Here is a 22,500-nt window from a genome sequence, read left to right on the forward strand (position 1 = left end):
TCTGAGAGGACGGCACTACAGCTTCGTGACAAGCCTGGAGCACGACGATGCCAAGTCCTCGATCGCACATGGTGGAGGACGGCACTCCTTGAGAGAAGCCACAGATGTTCCACCGCAGAATACTTAGATTGCGCGTCATGATGCCACCAATTGATAGTTACATCAGAGACACCGTCACATTCGGGCCGACGGCCGGAGTCCGACAACTCCATTGTGAGATCCTCACCGCTTGAGGACTCTCCCTCGGCCGCCAGGCCATCCCTGGATCCACTGGGGGGTGGAGAGCCCTTGGCAGCTCCGACCCCTCGCCCTGGCTCCCTCTCGGGCCAGGCTGCCTCTGTGCACCGGCCGGCCCCGCCCGGGCAGGCTCAGCCCCCCCTGATTCGGCCCGTGGCACTGAATCAGCCCGGCCAGGCTCCGCCTGTGAGGGCACAGCCCGGCTAGGCTCTGCCTGTGAGGGCACAGCCTGGCCTGGAGAGGGGAGGGGAGCCTCGACCCGGGCTGAGGGAGAGGACCGGGCCGATTTGGCCCTCTCCATCCTCCCTCCCCCCATGCCCCCCACGGTCCGTTCAAGAGTCGTCATGGCAACACTGACTGCCCCATCCGCCCCCTCCCCGGCCCCGGACAGGGACACCGCCACCGCTGCGACCACAGCAGCGATCAGGATCGACATGTCCCCCCCGTCGAAGAACACGTCCCCCGGGTCTGGGGGGGGACCGCGCGGTGCTGCTGGAACCCCTCCTCCTGTGGTTCCTCCGCACCTGCCCCACTTGGGGGAACTCCCGACTGTCGGAGATCTCCGGCCTCGGCTGGGGGGCAGCCTCCTTCCTCTCAGGAGGCCGGGAAGCCCCCTCGCTTTTGCTCCCCCCCCAGACGCAGGTGCCTGGGGGGGCAGGAACAAAGTCTGGTCGCCTCCCAGCAACCTCCCGCCGTTTGAGGGCCGCCTCCCTCCTGACAGAGCAAGCCAGGCTCCAGGCGCGATGCCCCCCGGCACAACCAGGACACTTGGCTGTTGTGTCCTTCCCTTCCCCCCCATGTGCCCTGATGCACACCTCAGCATTGTGTGCCTTGCCACAGACACCACACCCTGGCCCGGCTGCACAGTCAGCCTGGTGGTGTCCGCACCTCCGGCACTCGAAACACCGAAGCGGTTCAGGCACACAAGTGCGCAGGTTGTAGGCACCCCAGCCACCCAGATCAAGGGTGGAGCCCGGGCCACCCCTCACGGTCACCAGGACTCGCCTGGTTGGAGCCCTCCCCCTCGACAATCGGGAAGCCCCCACGACCCGCGGGCGCGATGCTATCACCTCCACACCGCATGAGACTGAGAAGCCAAGCAGCACCATCCCGACTCTCCCCCCCCCGGGGCTCAGTGGCGAGAGGCTCACCTTCCTCCCATCCCCCAACTCCCCTGTCTCCTGCAGGAAACAAAGGGTGGCTCGATCCCTGGGCACGACGATCATGCCCCGATCTCGCGCAACCCGGATCGACAGCCGGACCCCACGCCGGCTCTCCAATGCCCCTACCATCTGGTAGGCATTGTCGAAGCCTTCGGGCCCAACGGGGACCCCGAATTGCGGGAAACGCCCTGGGGGTCCAGACTCGCCACCAGAGTCGGACTCCGGCCCCGGCCGCCCCGGTCCGCCCCCTCGGCCTCGGGGCCCGCTCGCGGAGGCACCAGCTGCCTCGGGGCCCGCTCGCGGAGGCACCAGCTGCCTCGGCTGGTCCAGCCGGCGCTCCCGACTCAGTCAGTGGGGCCGCCTGAGGGGGGCCCAGAGACCCCCCCGGTCCGGGCGCCGGCCCGGAGGGGCCAGCACGAGAGTCCACCTGTTGGACAATCCGATGGACAGACATGCCTGCACCTGACCTGCTTGTCTTGTCTGCCATCTTGGCAGCAGGCACGACAGTGTCATCCTGTGCTCGGGGCTTTCCCCCGCCACCCGGAGGCACGCAAGGCCCCAGGGCGGCTGCCGCGGTCTGGGCCCTGCACGGGTCGTCAACAGTAAGGTCTGTCTGTGGGGGACTTCTGTCTAATTTTTCCATATACTCGGCAGTGCTTCACCCACCCACGCCCCCACCCACCACGGAGTCCAACAAGGGGAAGCCGAGTGCTAGAACCAACGTCCAACAGCAACAGGGGCGATGAGTGAACACACGCAGCCAGCCAGCCGACCGCACCGGCACACACGGACGGTGTGGGCACCAACGGCAGCACGACCGCCCGACCCCAGCCTCCCGAGGGAGACCAGCCGACCGACCTGACCGGGCCCGGACCAGGCCGCCCGTCCCGCCAGAATAGAGGACCAAAGAGGCGCGCTGCTAGCCGCAGGGCGCACTCGCGCACGGCACCGCTCAACCTCCAGGACCCCCGTCTCCCAGCTCACAAGGGCGCCACGCACGGCAAACACGTGGGCAGGTGTCAACCCCTGGGAGTATCCCAGAGGGGACGCCCCTCCACCCACAGGACACCATTGCCGGGAACACCCCCGCTCCTCCCTCAGTGAGGAAGGGAGCCCCCTCACTCCCTCCAGGCAGCCCCTCTCCGCTCCTCGGAGGGGACCTGCACCCTTTTTCAAAGTGAATCCCTCCTTTCTCTGAAACGCCCAAAGGTTGTTTCACCTCATTGAGAAAAGAGGGGGGTCCCGCACCTGTTCCTGTCAGTTCCTTCATCCCCCTGAAAACAGCCGGCCACAGACCGTTTCACCACAGTGAGGGAGAGAAACCAACACCCTTCCAGGAGGCTCCCATGGCAGGACGGTTCCCGAGGTGGAACCCTCCTCTCTCTGAAACATCCAAAGGATGCTCCACCTCAGTGAGAGAAGGGTGGGCTCTGCACCCGTTCCAGCAAGCTCCCCCGTCCCTCTGGAAACAGCCAACCACAGACCGCCTCCACCACAGTGAGGGAGAGGAGCCGACTTCCTTCCAGGCAGCCCCCCTGTCAGGGTGAGTCCAACGCGAATCCCTCTTCTCTCCGAAACACCCAAAGCCCCACCCCAGCGAGAGCAGAGGGGACCCGTACCTGTTCCAGCAAGCTCCTTCATCCCCCTGAAATAGTCAACCACAGACTACTTCATCACAGTGAGGGAGAAAGACTAACTCCCATCCAGGCACCTCCCATCACGGGAACTCGATGTTCTGTCCAGCAGCCGCCATCAGACAGAACCCGGCTGAAGGCCCGACAAGGGGGCTCCACCTGCCCATCGCCCCATTCGAAAGAAAAAGAGTGGCAGTCATCAGATGGTCCGCCAGACCAATCCCTAACAAAAGAATGGCAACTCCATGCACACCGCAAGGCAGGCCTTCCAAGGCCCCCCAGACACACCCTCCCCTGCGGGAGGCAAAGGTCCGCCCACGTCCGAGCACGCGCCCGAAGATGGGGTCCAGTTCACCAGAAGGTGTGCACAGAGCCACCCCAACGCCGAAAATTCGCATAGGAAAGAGCAGGCTAGCAGGGCACGAAGCCACATGCAAGCACACAGCACCGTGGCACCAAACAATGGGGGGCGCGCCACCGTCCGGCAACGCGGCAGAGCCGAGGCCGAGATTGCATGGGACCGGGCGCGGTGCATCTCTTTAATATGCCCATGCAAAAGCCACACGATCGAGGGATCATGGTGACTCACTTGGCGTTGCTCGGCTCCACCCGCTGCGCCCCGCCCGCCACCCTTGCCGGAACCGATCATCCCCTCTCTCTGAATCGTCCAATCAAGGACCGATTCACCGCAGGGAGAGAGGGGAGGAGCCTGTTCATTTATCCTTCTTCTGATTGGCTCCTTGTCTGTGGCTTGCTTGGCATTATAGCAAATCTTTGCGCATGGAAGTCATCCTCCGACCCGAGCACATGCGCTACTGCGCGGTTGTGTGCGGGTCGAAGGCTTCTTCCATGTCTGATGCGCTGAATAATCCTTCAATATTATAAAAAATAAAAAAAAATAAAACGAGTTGTAAAAACAGGGTAGAAACATATATATATTTGAGCTTTATGAAGGGTCAAGAACCATCCTTCGACTCGCCCACATACATGTATGTGTGCGGATCGGAGGCTTTTCTCCGGTAATCAGTGGGAGTGTCCTGGGCCACCACGGGTGATTTGTTTGTGTGTGCGTGTGCTTGTGTATGATGTCGTCGTAGTTTGTGTTGTCTATGTGTTGTATGCGGTCCCATGTTCGTTTGGCTAGTGTGTGTATGCGTATGTTCAGTGGCTCTATGTTGTATGTTTGGTGTAGTGATTGTGCGGTGATTCTGTATCGTATTCTGTCCTGTATAGTGGTGTTGTTTATCCAGTATAGTGCTTTGTTCTGTATAGATTGCATCTTGAGTTTCTGTGTGTTTGAGATTGCAATCAGTGGAATGGGTGTGTACTCGAGTATGGGTCTTACGGTGGTTTTGTAGAGTTTAAGTTTGGTGGCTGTTGTGCAGTATGAGAAGCGTCTGATCTTTTTGAGAGCTGTGCTTGCTTGTTTAGTGCGGTGTTGTGCGTGTGTGAATCCCGTTTCTGCTGAAGTGTAGGCCTAACATGTTTCCCGAGGTTGCGTATGGCATGTCTGTGTTGTTTATCGTGAGTGGGGGTGGGTTGCGTCTCGCCACTGGTATGATTGTGAATTTGTTTGTGTTGGTTTGTATTTTCCATTTGTTTTCGTACGTGTTGATTGTGTTTATGGCTGTTTGTGTGGCTGCTTTCATGATGTTTTTGGATTTGGAGGGGTGTGATATGATTTGTGTGATGTCGTCTGCGTATGCTGTGTAGTTGCTGTATGGTGCTGGTGGTGGCAGGCTGGCAGTGTAGAGGGTGAAGAGTGTGGGTGAAAGAACGCTGCCCTGTGGAACTCCACTTCTGAGGTGGATGGGAGGGCCTTGGTGTGCACCGAGGCGGATGGAGGCTGTTCTGTTGTCCAGGAAGTTGCATAAGAGGCGTGTGAAGTGTGGAGGTAATTGTAATTGTGTTATTTTGTATTGAGACCGTCATGCCAGACCTTATCAAAGGCCTTGGTGACGTCTCGTAGTATAATGTTGGTTTGGTGCTTGTTTGCGAGACTGAGAGCGATCTCCTCGTAAGCGAGGGCGATTGCGCTCCCAGTCCCTCTGTGTGGGCGAAAGCCGTGTTGCTTAGGATTGTGTATGTCGTTGTATCAAGGTGTGTTTTAAGTCTGTGTGTGATAATCCTCTCAAGCAACTTCCCGGGAACTTCCAGCAGTGAAATCGGTCGGAAACTGGACACTTCGTGGGGTGGCTTCCCTTGTTTTGGGATCAAAACAAGGGAGGCATGTTTAAACCTACTGGGGAAGTGTCCAGTTGCCAGGGCAGCGTTGAAGATGGATCTGAGGCGGGTGATCATGATGGGTGGGAGGTGTTGAATGATGAGTTTGTTAATGTTGCTGTGTCCTGTGTTTGTGTTTTTAGAGTGTGTGTGTGCGCGTTTCATGTCTTCTGGTGTGATGGGTTGTGAGAGAGGGTTGTCAGGTGAGAGAGTGTTGAGTGATATTGTTTGTGATGGGAGAGTCAGGTGTTGCAGGTGTTGTAGTGATTGTGTTACCTCGGCTTCTGTGTGTGGGCCAAATGTTGTGTTTTCAGCAGGGGAGATTTGGAAGTTCTGTTGCCAGAACTCTCTGTGAACAGCTTCCATCCCCTCTGCTGTGTCAATCTTTTGTCTGTTGGTGTTGTAAATCCATGTGATAGTCTGTCTGTTCGATCCTATGAGTCTCCTGTGTTTCATCCAGAAGACTTTAGGATCTTTTATGTTGTTGCATAGTTCTCTTGTGAGTGTTTCCCAGTGTTGGTTGCTCATGTTTTTTGTTTCGTTGGTGAGTTGTATTTGAATTTCTCTGTGTCGTGTTCGAAGTTCTGTGTTCCATCCCTGTGTTTCAGCAAGTTCCCGTAGGTGTCTGTAGTGTATTTTTAGTGTTTTTAGACGATGTGTTTCTCGGTAGTATACAAGTGTTTTGTATGTTGTTTTAGGAATGTTTGCCTCGCGGGCGGTCTGTATGTCTGCGTACCACTGGTTAAGGTGGTGGTCTATGGTGTGTGTGGGTTGCCCTTCGAGATCTGGAGTGTGTGTGTGTTCAAGTGCTTGTTTAAACCCTTCCCAGTTTGCATGTTTGAGGTTCTCTCGGGGCGGTGTGGGTACCATGATGGGGTTGGTGGAGAGTGTGAGTATCACCGGAAGGTGATCGCTGGATGTGACATCGTCTGTGGTTATGTGGTAATTCAGATTTGCATGTGTGTTGGCGAGAACTATGTCTGGTGTGGTGGAGCTGTTGGCACGTATGAATGTTGGGGCGTCTGGGCCGAGGTGGGTGAGTCTGCCGTCGGAGATGAGTGAGGCGAGGCCTCGTCCGACGGCATTTGTGTCTGTGTAACCAAAGAGTCTGTGGTGTGCGTTGAAGTCTCCCATGATATATGTTGGTTTTTGGTGTCGTAGAAGTTGGAAAAGATCAGGTTGGTTAAGGTAAGGTCTGCGTGGGGGGATGTAAGTGGTGGCGATGATGATGGGTCCATGAGGGGTGTCGATTTCGATGGCCATGAGTTCTGAGGTGAAGGTGTCCAGTATTTTGTGTTTGATGTGTTGTTTGACGGCAATGGCAATGCCGTCACTGGTGGCGTTTGTTTTGTTGGATGTGTATGTGTTGTAATTGAATATTTTAACTGTTTGTGGGTGTTTGAGTGAGTGTGAGTTAATGAGGATGATGTCGGGGTCGTGTTGTCTGTATTGGTTGCAGAGTTCTTGTCTTCGTCTGTATGTCCAGGTGTGTACATTGTGTTGTATGATCGTGAGGCGTGAGTGTAATGTGTTGTGTGTTGCAGCCATGGTGTTACTTGGTTGTGTGGTACCAGCCATTCTGTATGTGTTCAAGGTTTTGCGGTTTCATCTTCTCGATCATTGCAGAATGGATGAAGATGTTGCCGGCGTGTAGGTGATGTGTAATTTTCTGTTCGTGAATGCGGTTTTGGTATGTAGTGTTTGTGTAAATCCATTTGATTATACCGCGTGTTATCTCCTGTGCCAGTTGTAGTCTGTTTAGGTGTTTGTATCGTGAGGGTTCCGCGGCAAAGAGGCGGATGCCGTATTTTGGTTCGAGGTCGTAACCGTCCCTGTGGCGAAGGGACTGATCATCGATCTCTGAGTCTGTTAGGTCGTCTGTTTGTTTTCTGTGTGCATGTGTTGGTTTGGGTTTGACTGACTGTGGTTTTGGGTGCTGTGGTGACTGCTTGTGGGTGTTTGGGCGTGCAGGTGACTGTGTAGGTGTAGGAGTTGGTGTTGGGTTTGGTGTTGGTGCTGGTGCTGTTGTTGATTTTCTCTGTGGTGTGGCGATCTGGGTTTGGAGGCTGGGTTTGTTGTGGCGAGACGGTGGAGTGTGAGATGGTAGTTTCTGTGGTTGTGTTGTGTGTGGTTGGTGGGAGAACTTTGAATATTCCCCAGGAGTCCCCATTCCCGAGATCGAGATCTGGCAGATTGTTTCTCTTCAACACTTTTTGGGCATGGTGCCTAAAGCCTAGGCCTGGTTCCATGATATTTTGCAGGTGGGCGTGAATGAGGGCTGTCATAATCCCAACAGATAGGTTATTGGGGAGCTGCAGGATTATCTGTGGTTCTTTCTTTTCCTTCTCCTTCTCCTCCTTCATTTCTTTGATTAAAGGTTTCAGCCAGGCATTCTGGGTGGCTGCTACCGTTTTTGCAGTTTGTTCGGCTACTTTTTTTAGGGGTAATTCTTTCTTCTCCTCCTCTTTTTTGTTTTTTTTCCTCTCTTGTTTTTTTCATGGCCTCCTTCCTGAGGGGGCAGGAGTTGGCCAGGGTTCTGTGTGCCTCTCCGCAGTTGAGGCATCTCTTGTTTGCAGACTTGCAGTCTCTGTAATTGTGAGTGTTTGAGCCACACTCTGAGCAGAGCTTGAGGTTTTTTTCTTTATCTGGGCAGTTTGTTTTGTAATGCCCATATTTGTAGCAGTGCATGCATTGCACTATGTTAGTGACCGTTCTGGTTCGATTTGTCGGGGGCTGATATATATGTTAAAGAGATAGAGTCCTTTCTCTTGAATTTTGGCTGTGGTCTGGTGGTCTGCAAATTGTATTTTGATTAGGTAACGATTTTTCATGATGTAAATGTTACCTATTTTCGTTTCAGGCATGGTTTTCTCTAGTTCCTCTTTGATGTTTTCGGGAGTTTCTTTTACGAGCTCCCGGTCGAGCTGTTTTAGAACTAGAGTGAGTTTTGCCTTCAGTTCTGGTGGCATTTGAGGTTCGAACCCTTTCTTCCTCAGAGTTTCGGTAGTTGCAGGGGTAAAAAGGGCCTCTGCGTTTGTCTCATCTTGGCAAATTATAATGTAGTGGTCGTGAGCGGTGATTACTCTGAGTGTTCGGATTTCGGCATCAAAGAGGGCTTGCAGAAGGGCTTCCCTCTTCGCAGGAGAGGGTCGCCCGTTGGTTGCTTTAATCTTTATTCTCATGGTGGCATGAGGTAAGGGTGGGGGTATTGCTACCTACGCCACTGACCCAAAGGAGGACAGGAATTACAAACCCACCCTCGTCCCCTCTTGAAGGGGCTGTAGAGGACGTGTGAGTGTTCCTGTTTTGGTCAGTGGAGACCCTTTTCAGGGACCTAACCCTATCCCTACTCACTAGAGTGGCAGGTTTATAAAGACCTGCGATTTCCCTGTTCCTACTGCCTGACCCTCTCAAGAGGAAGAGCCGGCGGAGTTCTCCGGTTCCTTTCGAGAATTGAGGCTTTGTACGTGGTCGTACTCCCTGGTCCCAATCTGCTACAAGGGGACTGGGGCTGTAGACCTCTCCCAGGCGAATACTAGAGTCACAAGAACTCTCGTAGGCCCAGGAAGAGTACAGGAAGGAAGGGAAGTAGTGAGTGGCAGAGATAGAGGTCCAAGAGTGGTTGATCACCGGGCTCTGAATACAGGTGTTGAAAGCCGAAGCTACACGCTTATTCAGGGCCTGTGTATCAATCAACGACCGATAGCAGGGGTCGGTGACACACAAACTAGCCTGGTCAAGGTCGCGGTAAACCACGGTGGCTTGACGGAGCTGTCTGTATGTCACCTTGTCAAGGTTAGCTCTCAGTAACATAAATGTTACCTGAAGTCAAAACTGTGTGTTTGATAGCTAAGGAGCTTGCAAGCACACCGTGAGCGAGGGCACAACAAAGAGATTAGTACAGGCTAGCAGTATCTGGCAAGTCGGGGAGCGAGCTCATCGATTGGCTGGATAATGCTGTACTGTCTATGATCTATAGGTTGTGGCTGCTGGTTTTGACCATCTCAGAGAGTTTTTCGGCTCTGCGGCTTAAATACACTAGCGCTGTGTAGGCGTGCAGGGAACGAGGGGAGCCCGCTGTCCAATGAGCGCGGACATGGCCGTCGACCTGTGTGACCCAACCTGGGTAACTATGCTGAACTCCAGGTTGCGGGGTCGTGCTGCTACACACATATATATATACATACATATATATACATCCATATATACATATATATACATATATATATATATATATATATATATATATATATATATATATATATGTGTGTGTGTGTGTGTGTGTGTGTGTGTGTGTGTGTGTGTGTAAATATATATATTTATATATATACTTATATATACATACTATATACATATATGTATAATATAGATGCATATGTTTATGTAAATATTATATATATATATATATATATATATATCTATATTATATATATATATATATATGTGTGTGTGATGTGTGTGTGTGTTAGTGTGTTGTAGGTGTGTGTGTGTGTGCTGATACATATATATAAATACAATATACTAATAATATATTATATATATATATATATATATATATATATATATATATATATATATATTATATATATATGTGATATATATAATATATATTATATATATATATATATATATATATTATTTATATATCTATATATTATCATATGTCATTATACACACACACACACACACACACACACACACACACACACACACACACACACACACACACACACATATAATATATATATATATATATATATAATATATATATATGATGATATAGATAGATAGTATAATAGATGATAGATAGATACATCATAGATAGATAGATATGATATAATATGATATAGATATGTATATATATATATATATATATATATATATATCCATATATATATATATATATAGCTATAATATATATATATTAACTATATCGTATCTCTCTCATACTCATGATATATGAACTATATTTATATATCAAGTATATGGATATATAATATCAGCCATTACTATACATATGAACGGGTCTATATATATACTCTACGCCTATCTATATAGCTATATATTTTATACCCAATACTTTATTTAATATATACTATTATATATCTATATAATATATAGTATAGATATATATACCTATATATGTATACATAGATATTATACATTAAGGCCGCGTGACGCCAATGGTTGAGTATCGCTCAACTGTCACGACTGGCACGAGTCGAGGCAAGGACTCACCTCGATTGCCTACCTCACTGGTGTGCAAGCCAGCCCAGTCAGTCTGGTCCAAAGCCCGGATAAAATAGAGAGAATGATTTACCTAAAAGGTAACGACCGCCTCCTCCGTGGAAGGAACTGGGGACCCTACCCACGTATCAGTCCAAGAGCACACACTGAAAACTACACTTAGACAGAAGTATATACATTATTACACCTGTTATGTTCATATTATTATATATAGGCTATATAATATATATATATATGATATATCATATACATGTATATCATAGTACGTATTATATATATATATATATTATGTATATATATACTATTATATATATATCATATATATACTATCATTTTATCTTCTGGCCTTAATGTAGTTTTCATGATTGTATGCCTTGGATGATACTGGTAGGGTCCCCAGTTCCTTTCCACGGAGAGTGGCCGGGTTACGTTTCAGGTATCAATCTCTCTATTTTACCGGGCGGGACCAGCACTGGACTTGGCTGGCTTGGGCCACCCAGTGGCTAAGTAGGAAATCGAGTGAAGTTCCTTGCCCTCGCACTCAGATTGCCGTCGTGACAGTTTTGAGGTCCGATACTCTAACCATTGGTCAACCGCCGGCCTTATATGTAATATTTTGTATACATCTATATTGTTATTCTATACAATACATATATATATTATACATATATATATATAATAAATAAATATACGGGAATAAATCTATATCGATATAGGATATAGTATAAACCTTATATGATAACATATATAAATCAGAGTAATATATACTATTAATATATAATATATATATATATAATAAGTTCAGATATATATATAAATACCAATATATAGTATATATAGTTCGAACTCAATATATATCTGTCTTCTACTATATACTGAATAATAAATATTTAGTATTAAATATAGTGATGGACTGTATATATATATATATATAATATATATATAATAGGATATATAAATATATAATATACATTCTATATTATATATAATACTATATCTATCTACTCTATGTATGTATCTATCTATCTATCTCTATCATCTATCATCATATTATATATCATATTATGAAATATATATAATAATAAATATATAGTGTTGTGTGTGTGTGTGTGTGTGTGTGTGTTGTGTGTGTGTTGTCCGTGTGTATAAATACAAAATATATATACATATAAATCAGCACTATATATATATGGGCATATCAATATATAATAGATATATAATATACACATATAATCATCATTATATGATCATATATAGTCTATATATAATATAAATATACTATAGTATTATAGTCTTATATAATATTAATATACTCAACCACACACACACACCACCACACACCACACACACACCACACAGACACATAAATAAAATATATAGATATATATATATATAAATAATATATATAGGATATATTATACTATGTATATATAACCCTATATAAATATAATAATAATATAAATATCAATATATACGTATAATATTCATAAACATTGCTGCTATATAACCAATATGTAATCATTATGTAAATGAGGAGAGAAGAAATATATAATATATATGATTTACCACACACACACACACACCACCACACACACACACACCTATATATTATATATTATGATAGAATATTATCCAATGATATATATATATGGAATAACACCTATATTATGCACATAAAAGTTAAAGAAAACATATTTGAATTCATCTGATATATTATATATGGATATATATATATATTATCATCATGCATACACACAATACACACACACACACACACACACACCACCACACCACCACACACACACACACATATATTATAACCATATATACCTAATGAATCAATAATATATATCATGCTATAACCGTCATTATACTATATATATAACCATATACAATCTAATAAATACTAGCCATATTATATCTCCAAACATATATCAACATCATATAATTAATATATATGTATACTATATGTATATATGGATGTAATATATGTAGTATATAAATGTGTGTAGCAGACGACCCTAAGCAGACCTGAGTTCAGCATAGTTTACCCGGTTGGGTCACACAGGCGACGGCTAGTCCGCGCTCATTGGAACAGCGGGCTCCCCTCGTTCCCTGGAACGCCTACAGCGCTATGTAATTTAACGCGAGCCGAAAAACTCTTGAGATGGTCAAACCAGCAGCCACAACCTATAGATCATAGACAGTACGCATTATCCAACAATCGATGACCTCGCTCCCGATTCCAGAATACTGCTAGCCTACTAACCTTGTTGTGCCCCGCTCACGGTGCTTGCAACTCCTTAGCTATCAAACACACATTTGACTTCAGGTAACCATTTAGTTACTGAAGCTAACCTGACAATGGTGATACAGACAGCTCCGTCAAGCCACCATGGTTTCGCGACTTACCAGGCTAGATTTGTGTGCACCGACCCCTGCTACGGTCGTGATTGATACACAGCCCTGGAATAAGCGTGTAGCTTCGGCTTCTCAACACCTATCATGAGCCGGGATCAACACACTCTCGACCTCTATCTCTTCAACTCACTACTTCCCTTCCTACTTACTCTTCCTGTGCCTACGAAGTTCTTGTGACAACTAGTATTCAGCTCGGAGAGGTCATACAAGCCCCAGTACCGCTTGTAGCATTGGACAGGCAGTACGAACACGTCAAAGCCAATTCTCGGAAACGTACCGAGAACTCCAGCCGGTCTTCCTCTTGAAAGGGTCAGGCAGTAGACAGGGAATCGCAGTCTTTATAAACGCCACCTAGTGATAGGGATAGTTAGTCCCTGAAAGGGTCTCACTACCAAAACAGAACTCCACGTTCCTCTACAGCCCTTCAAGGGGAAGGGTGGTTTGTAATTCCTGTCCTCTTTGGTCAGTGGCGTAGTACGCAACCCCACCCTTACCTCTGGCCTACCAGAAAAATTAAAGCAACCAACGGGCGCCCCTCTCCTGCGAAGAGGGAAGCCCTTCTGCAGCCTCTGATGCCGAAATCCATCACTCAGAGTCAATCACCGCATCACGACCAACATTATATTGCCAAGATGAGACAAATCGAGAGGCCCTTTTTACCCCTGCAACTACCGAAACTCGAGGAAACAGGGATTCGAACCTCAAGTGCCACCAGAACTCAAGGCAAAACTCCTTTAGTTTAAACCTCGACGGAGCTCGTAAAGAAACCCCGAAAACATCAGAGGAACTAAAAAACTGCCTGAAACGAATGTTTAACATTTACATCATGAAAATCTACCTAATCAAAATACAATTGCAGCCCCAGACCACAGCACAAAATTCAAGAGAAAGCACTCTATCTCTTAACATGATATCAGCGCACCGACAAATCGAACCAGACGGTTCACTAACAGTGCAATGCATCACTATACAAATATGGTATTACAAAACAAACTGCCCAGATAAAGAAAAAAAACCTCAAGCCTGCTCAAGTGTGGCTCAAACATCACAATACACGAGAACTGCAAGTCTGCAAACAAGAGATGCCTCAACTGGCGAGAGCACACAGAACCTGGCACTCCTGCCCCCTCAGAGAGCCGAAAAAACAAGAGAGGAAAAAAACAAAAAGGAGGAAAGAGAATTACCCCTAAAAAAAGTACCGAACAAACTGCAAAAACAGGTAGCACACCCAGAATGCTGGCTGAAACCTGGATTATACAAACAAAAGACAAGGAGGAGAAGGAGAAGGAAGAAGGAACCACAGATAATCCTGGCTCCCCATAACTATCTGTTGGATTAGACAGCCTCATTCACGCCCACCTGCAAAATATCTGGACCAGCTAGGCTTTGGCACATGCCCAAAAGTGTGAAGGAAACATTGCAGATCTCGACTCGGGAATGGACATCTGGGAAATTCAATGAGTCTCCCACCAACCACACACCAACACCACCACAGAAACTACCATCTCACATCACCGTCTCGCACAACAACCCAGCCTCCAAACCCAGATCGCCACACACAGAAATCAACAACACAACACAGCACCAACACAAACCCAACACAACTCCTACACCTCAACACGTCACTGCACGCCACAAACACCCACGCAGTCACCACAGCACCCAAACCACAGTCCATCAAACCCAACCAACACATGCAACAGAAAACAAACAACACCTAACAGGGCTCAGAGATCGATGATCAGTCCCTCGCACAGGACGGTTACACCTCGAACCAAAAACGCATCCGCCTCTTGCCAGCGGGGACCCTCACGATACAAACCCTAACAGACACAACTGGCACAGGAATAACACGCGGTATAATCATGGATTTACACAAACACTACATACCAAAACCCATTCACGAAAGAAATTACACATCACCTACACGCCGGAACATCTTCATCTCATCTGCAATGACGAAAGTAAACCAAACCTTGAAACATACAGAATGCTGGTACCACACCAAGTAACACATGGCTGCAACACAGACACATACATCACGCTCACGATCATACAACACAATGTACACACCTGACATACAGACGAGACAAGACCTGCAACCAATACAGGCAACACGACCCGACCCATCATCCTCTTACCTCACACTCACTCAAACACCGAGCAAAGCAGTTAAATATTCAATACAACACTACACATCAACAAACAAACGCCACCAGTGACGCATTGCCATGCCGTCCAACAACACATCAACACAAAATACTGACACTCACCTCAGATCTGGCATCGAAACAAGACACCTCATGAATCATCATCCCCCACTTACATCCCCCACGAAAACTACTGAACCAACTGTCTCACAACTTCACGCCAAAAACACAATCAAATACATGGGAAATTCAACGCACACCACAGACTCTTTGTTCACACACAATGCCGTCGGACGAGGCCATCGCCTCACTCATCTCCGACGCTAGACTCACCACCTCGGCCCAGACGCCCAACTCATACGTGCCAACAGTCACCACACAGACATAGTCTCCCAACACACATGCAAATCTGAATTACACATAACACAGACGATGTCACATCCACGATCACCTTCCGTGATACTCACACTCTCCACCAACCCCATCATGGTACCACACACGCCCCGAGAGAACCTCAAACATGCAACTGAAGGTTTAAACAGCACTTGAACACACACCACTCCAGATCTCGAGGGCAACCACACACACCATAGACCACACCTTAACCAGTGTATCGCAGACATACAGAACGCCCCAAAAGCAAACATACATAAAACACACATACAAACACTGTATACTACCGGAAACAGCATCGCTAAAACACTAAAAATACACTACAGACACTACGGACTTGCTGAAACACAGGATGGAACACAGAACTTCGAACACGCACAGAGAAATTCAAATACAACTCACCAACGACAACAAAAAACATGAGCAACAACACTGAAACATCACAAGAGAACAGCACAACATAAAAGATCCAAAGTCTTCTGGATGAAACACAGGAGACTCATAGGATCGAACAGACAGACTATCACATGATTTACAACACAACAGTACAAGATTGACACAGCGAGGGATGGAACCTGTTCACAGAGAGTTCATGGCAAAGACTTCAAATCTCCCCTGCTGAAAACACACATTTGGCCCACACAAGAAGCGAGTACACAATCCTATCAACACCTGCAAACCTTACCTCCCATCACAAACAAATCACTCAACACTCTCTCACCTGACACCTCTCTCACATACCCATCCACAGAAGACATGAAACGCGCACAACAACACTCTAAAAACACAACACCAGAACAGCAACATTAACAAACTCATCATCACACCTCCCACCCATCATGATCACCCGCCTCAGATCCATCTTCAAGCGCTGCCCTGGCAACATGGACACTTCCCCAGTGGTTAAACATGCTCGCCTTGTTTTGATCCCAAAACAAGGGAAGCACCCACGAGTGTCATTTTCCGACTCGATTCACTGCTTAAGTTCCCGGGAATTGCTTGAAGGATATCACACACAGACTTAAAACACCTTGAATACAAGACATACACAACCCTAGGCAACACGGCTCTCGCCCACACAGAGGGACTGGGAGCGCCATCGCCCTCGTTCGAGGAGATGCTCTCAGTCTCGCAAACAAGCCAAACCAACTTACTACGAGCTTCACCAAGCCTTTGATAAGTCTGCAGACGTCTCAAATCAAAATAACACAATTACAATTCTCCACACTTCACGCCTCTATGCACTTCCTGGACACAGAACCCTCCATCCGCCTCGGTGCCACCAAGGCCCTCCCTCCACCATCAGAAGTGGAGTTCCACAGGGCCTGCGGTTCTTTCACGGCCACTCTTCACCCTCTACACTGCCAGCCTGCCACCACAGCACCTACACAACTACACAGCATACGCAGACGACATGCAGAAATCATCACACCCCTCCAAATCCTAAACATCATGAAAGCAGCCAACAACAGCATAACACAATCAACACGTACGAACATGGAAAATACAAACCAACACAAACAATCACAATCATACCAGTGGCGAGACGCAACCCACCCCCACTCACGATGAAACACAGACTGCATACGCAACTCGGAACATGTTAGGCTACACTTCGCAGAAACGGGATTCACACCGCTACACCGCACTAACAAGCAGACACTCTCAAAGATCAGCGCTTCTATATGCAGGAGCCCCTTACTCTAAAACCGAGGGCCATCTCGAGTGGACACACCCATTGCGGGGCGGCTGTTGCATCCAGCACAAGAAATCAAGAGCATCTTACAGCCCAACAAAGCACTATGGCTGGATAACCGATCTGTTATACAGGACAGAATACATACAGAATCACCGACAATCACTACACCAAACAGTACAACATAGAGCCACTGAACATACGCATACACACACTAGCCGAACGAACATGGCACCTCAACGGGGGCCCTTCCAGAGGCTCCCATGGCAGGACGGTTCCCGAGTGGAACCCTCCTCTCTCTGAAACATCCAAAGGATGCTCCACCTCATGAGAGAAGGGTGGGCCTGCACCCGTTCCAGCAAGCTCCCCGTCCTCTGGAAACAGCCAACCACAGACCGCTCCACCACAGTGAGGGAGAGGAGCCGACTTCCTTCCAGCAGCCCCCCTGTCAGGGTGAGTCCAACGCGAATCCCTCTTCTCTCCGAAACACCCAAAAGCCCACCCCAGCGAGAGCAGAGGGGACCCGTACCTGTTCCAGCAAGCTCCTTCATCCCCCTGAAATAGTCAACCACAGACTACTTCATCACAGTGAGGAGAAGACTAACTCCCTCCAGGCACCTCCATCACGGGAACTCGATGTTCTGTCCAGCAGCCGCCATCAGACAGAACCGGCTGAAGGCCCGACAAGGGGGCTCCACCTGCCCATCGCCCCATTCGAAAGAAAAAGAGTGGCAGTCATCAGATGGTCCGCCAGACCAATCCCTAACAAAAGAATGGCAACTCCATGCACACCGCAAGGCAGGCCTTCCAAGGCCCCCCAGACACACCCTCCCCTGCGGGAGGCAAAGGTCCGCCCACGTCCGAGCACGCGCCCGAAGATGGGGTCCAGTTCACCAAAGGTGTGCACAGAGCCACCCCAACGCCGAAAATTCGCAAGGAAAGAGCAGGCTAGCAGGGCACGAAGCCACATGCAAGCACACAGCATCGTGGCACCAAACAATGGGGGGCGCCCACGTCCGGCAACGCGGCAGAGCCGGGGCCGAGATTGCATGGGGACCGGGCGCGGTGCATCTCTTTAATATGCCCATGCAAAAGCCACACGATCGAGGGATCATGGTGACTCACTTGGCGTTGCTCGGCTCCACCCGCTGCGCCCCGCCCGCCACCCTTGCCGGAACCGATCATCCCCTCTCTCTGAATCGTCCAATCAAGGACCGATTCACCGCAGGGAGAGAGGGGAGGAGCCTGTTCATTTATCCTTCTTCTGATTGGCTCCTTGTCTGTGGCTTGCTTGGCATTATAGCAAATCTTTGCGCATGGAAGTCATCCTCCGACCCGAGCACATGCGCTACTGCGCGGTTGTGTGCGGGTCGAAGGCTTCTTCCATGTCTGATGCGCTGAATAATCCTTCAATATTATAAAAAATAAAAAAAAATAAAACGAGTTGTAAAAACAGGGTAGAAACATATATATATTTGAGCTTTATGAAGGGTCAAGAACCATCCTTCGACTCGCCCACATACATGTATGTGTGCGGATCGGAGGCTTTTCTCCGGTAATCAGTGGGAGTGTCCTGGGCCACCACGGGTGATTTGTTTGTGTGTGCGTGTGCTTGTGTATGATGTCGTCGTAGTTTGTGTTGTCTATGTGTTGTATGCGGTCCCATGTTCGTTTGGCTAGTGTGTGTATGCGTATGTTCAGTGGCTCTATGTTGTATGTTTGGTGTAGTGATTGTGCGGTGATTCTGTATCGTATTCTGTCCTGTATAGTGGTGTTGTTTATCCAGTATAGTGCTTTGTTCTGTATAGATTGCATCTTGAGTTTCTGTGTGTTTGAGATTGCAATCAGTGGAATGGGTGTGTACTCGAGTATGGGTCTTACGGTGGTTTTGTAGAGTTTAAGTTTGGTGGCTGTTGTGCAGTATGAGAAGCGTCTGATCTTTTTGAGAGCTGTGCTTGCTTGTTTAGTGCGGTGTTGTGCGTGTGTGAATCCCGTTTCTGCTGAAGTGTAGGCCTAACATGTTTCCCGAGGTTGCGTATGGCATGTCTGTGTTGTTTATCGTGAGTGGGGGTGGGTTGCGTCTCGCCACTGGTATGATTGTGAATTTGTTTGTGTTGGTTTGTATTTTCCATTTGTTTTCGTACGTTTGATTGTGTTTATGGCTGTTTGTGTGGCTGCTTTCATGATGTTTTTGGATTTGGAGGGGTGTGATATGATTTTTGATGTCGTCTGCGTATGCTGTGTAGTTGCTGTATGGTGCTGGTGGTGGCAGGCTGGCAGTGTAGAGGGTGAAGAGTGTGGGTGAAAGAACGCTGCCCTGTGGAACTCCACTTCTGAGGTGGATGGGAGGGCCTTGGTGTGCACCGAGGCGGATGGAGGCTGTTCTGTTGTCCGGGAAAGTTGCATAAGAGGCGTGTGAAGTGTGGAGGTAATTGTAATTGTGTTATTTTGTATTTGAGACCGTCATGCCAGACCTTATCAAAGGCCTTGGTGACGTCTCGTAGTATAATGTTGGTTTGGTGCTTGTTTGCGAGACTGAGAGCGATCTCCTCGTAAGCGAGGGCGATTGCGCTCCCAGTCCCTCTGTGTGGGCGAAAGCCGTGTTGCCTAGGGTTGTGTATGTCTTTTGTATTAAAGGTGTGTTTTAAGTCTGTGTGTGATAAGCCTCCCAAGCAACTTCCCGGGAACTTCAGCAGTGAATCGGTCGGAAACTGGACACTTCGTGGGGTGGCTTCCTTGTTTTGGGATCAAAACAAGGGAGGCATGTTTAAACCTACTGGGGAAGTGTCCAGTTGCCAGGGCAGCGTTGAAGATGGATCTGAGGCGGGTGATCATGATGGTGGGAGGTGTTGAATGATGAGTTTTGTTAATGTTGCTGTGTCCTGGTGTTGTGTTTTTAGAGTGTGTGTGTGCGCGTTTCATGTCTTCTGGTGTGATGGGTTGTGAGAGAGGGTTGTCAGGTGAGAGAGTGTTGAGTGATATTGTTTGTGATGGGAGAGTCAGGTGTTGCAGGTGTTGTAGTGATTGTGTTACCTCGGCTTCTGTGTGTGGGCCAAATGTTGTGTTTTCAGCAGGGGAGATTTGGAAGTTCTGTTGCCAGAACTCTCTGTGAACAGCTTCCATCCCTCTGCTGTGTCAATCTTTTGTCTGTTGGTGTTGTAAATCCATGTGATAGTCTGTCTGTTCGATCCTATGAGTCTCCTGTGTTTCATCCAGAAGACTTTAGGATCTTTTATGTTGTTGCATAGTTCTCTTGTGAGTGTTTCCCAGTGTTGGTTGCTCATGTTTTTTGTTTCGTTGGTGAGTTGTATTTGAATTTCTCTGTGTCGTGTTCGAAGTTCTGTGTTCCATCCCTGTGTTTCAGCAAGTTCCCGTAGGTGTCTGTAGTGTATTTTTAGTGTTTTAGACGATGTGTTTCTCGGTAGTATACAAGTGTTTTGTATGTTGTTTTAGGAATGTTTGCCTCGCGGGCGGTCTGTATGTCTGCGTACCACTGGTTAAGGTGGTGGTCTATGGTGTGTGTGGGTTGCCCCTCGAGATCTGGAGTGTGTGTGTGTTCAAGTGCTTGTTTAAACCCTTCCCAGTTTGCATGTTTGAGGTTCTCTCGGGCGGTGTGGGTACCATGATGGGGTTGGTGGAGAGTGTGAGTATCACCGGAAGGTGATCGCTGGATGTGACATCGTCTGTGGTTATGGGGTAATTCAGATTTGCATGTGTGTTGGCGAGAACTATGTCTGGTGTGGTGGAGCTGTTGGCACGTATGAATGTTGGGGCGTCTGGGCCGAGGTGGGTGAGTCTGCCGTCGGAGATGAGTGAGGCGAGGCCTCGTCCGACGGCATTTGTGTCTGTGTAACCAAAGAGTCTGTGGTGTGCGTTGAAGTCTCCCATGATATATGTTGGTTTTTGGTGTCGTAGAAGTTGGAAAAGATCAGGTTGGTTAAGGTAAGGTCTGCGTGGGGGGATGTAAGTGGTGGCGATGATGAGGGTCCATGAGGGGTGTTCGATTTCAATGGCCATGAGTTCTGAGGTGAAGGTGTCCAGTATTTTGTGTTTTGATGTGTTGTTTGACGGCAATGGCAATGCCCTCACTGGTGGCGTTTGTTTTGTTGGATGTGTATGTGTTGTAATTGAATATTTTAACTGTTTGTGGGTGTTTGAGTGAGTGTGAGTTAATGAGGATGATGTCGGGGTCGTGTTGTCTGTATTGGTTGCAGAGTTCTTGTCTTCGTCTGTATGTCCAGGTGTGTATATTGTGTTGTATGATCGTGAGGCGTGAGTGTAATGTGTTGTGTGTTGCAGCCATGGTGTTACTTGGTTGTGTGGTACCAGCCATTCTGTATGTGTTCAAGGTTTTGCGGTTTCATCTTCTCGATCATTGCAGAATGGATGAAGATGTTGCCGGCGTGTAGGTGATGTGTAATTTTCTGTTCGTGAATGCGGTTTTGGTATGTAGTGTTTGTGTAAATCCATTTGATTATACCGCGTGTTATCTCCTGTGCCAGTTGTAGTCTGTTTAGGTGTTTGTATCGTGAGGGTTCCGCGGCAAAGAGGCGGATGCCGTATTTTGGTTCGAGGTCGTAACCGTCCCTGTGGCGAAGGGACTGATCATCGATCTCTGAGTCTGTTAGGTCGTCTGTTTGTTTTCTGTGTGCATGTGTTGGTTTGGGTTTGACTGACTGTGGTTTTGGGTGCTGTGGTGACTGCTTGTGGGTGTTTGGGCGTGCAGGTGACTGTGTAGGTGTAGGAGTTGGTGTTGGGTTTGGTGTTGGTGCTGGTGCTGTTGTTGATTTTCTCTGTGGTGTGGCGATCTGGGTTTTGGGGGTGGGTTTGTTGTGGCGAGACGGTGGAGTGTGAGATGGTAGTTTCTGTGGTTGTGTTGTGTGTGGTTGGTGGGAGAACTTTGAATATTCCCCAGGAGTCCCCATTCCCGAGATCGAGATCTGGCAGATTGTTTCTCTTCAACACTTTTTGGGCATGGTGCCTAAAGCCTAGGCCTGGTTCCATGATATTTTGCAGGTGGGCGTGAATGAGGGCTGTCATAATCCCAACAGATAGGTTATTGGGGAGCTGCAGGATTATCTGTGGTTCTTTCTTTTCCCTTCTCCTTCTCCTCCTTCATTTCTTTGATTAAAGGTTTCAGCCAGGCATTCTGGGTGGCTGCTACCGTTTTTGCAGTTTGTTCGGCTACTTTTTTTAGGGGTAATTCTTTCTTCTCCTCCTCTTTTTTGTTTTTTTTCCTCTCTTGTTTTTTTCATGGCCTCCTTCCTGAGGGGGCAGGAGTTGGCCAGGGTTCTGTGTGCCTCTCCGCAGTTGAGGCATCTCTTGTTTGCCGACTT

General features: G+C 48.0%; 1 protein-coding gene across 1 annotated transcript; it reads left to right on the forward strand.

Annotated features, from left to right (window-relative positions):
• Positions 1–581: 581 nt before the first annotated feature.
• Positions 582–2,006, forward strand: LOC119569546 (proline-rich protein 2-like). The gene is made up of 4 exons (XM_037917652.1): positions 582–879; positions 1,078–1,245; positions 1,425–1,532; positions 1,615–2,006. The coding sequence occupies exons 1-4, from the start codon at positions 582–584 to the stop codon at positions 2,004–2,006; spliced, it is 966 nt and encodes a 321-aa protein (XP_037773580.1).
• Positions 2,007–22,500: the final 20,494 nt, after the last annotated feature.

This window comes from Penaeus monodon, unplaced genomic scaffold (assembly GCF_015228065.2).
Source record: "Penaeus monodon isolate SGIC_2016 unplaced genomic scaffold, NSTDA_Pmon_1 PmonScaffold_1644, whole genome shotgun sequence".
Lineage (NCBI taxonomy): Eukaryota > Metazoa > Arthropoda > Malacostraca > Decapoda > Penaeidae > Penaeus > Penaeus monodon.

Bases quoted from the DNA above. Each gene is read 5' to 3' on its own strand.
- LOC119569546 (XM_037917652.1), top strand. From the start codon at position 582: ATGGCAACACTGACTGCCCCATCCGCCCCCTCCCCGGCCCCGGACAGG. The intron at 880-1,077 runs GTGCCTGGGGGG...GCCTTGCCACAG, and splicing joins TGCTCCCCCCCCAGACGCAG to ACACCACACCCTGGCCCGGC. The intron at 1,246-1,424 runs GTTGGAGCCCTC...TGTCTCCTGCAG, and splicing joins CGGTCACCAGGACTCGCCTG to GAAACAAAGGGTGGCTCGAT.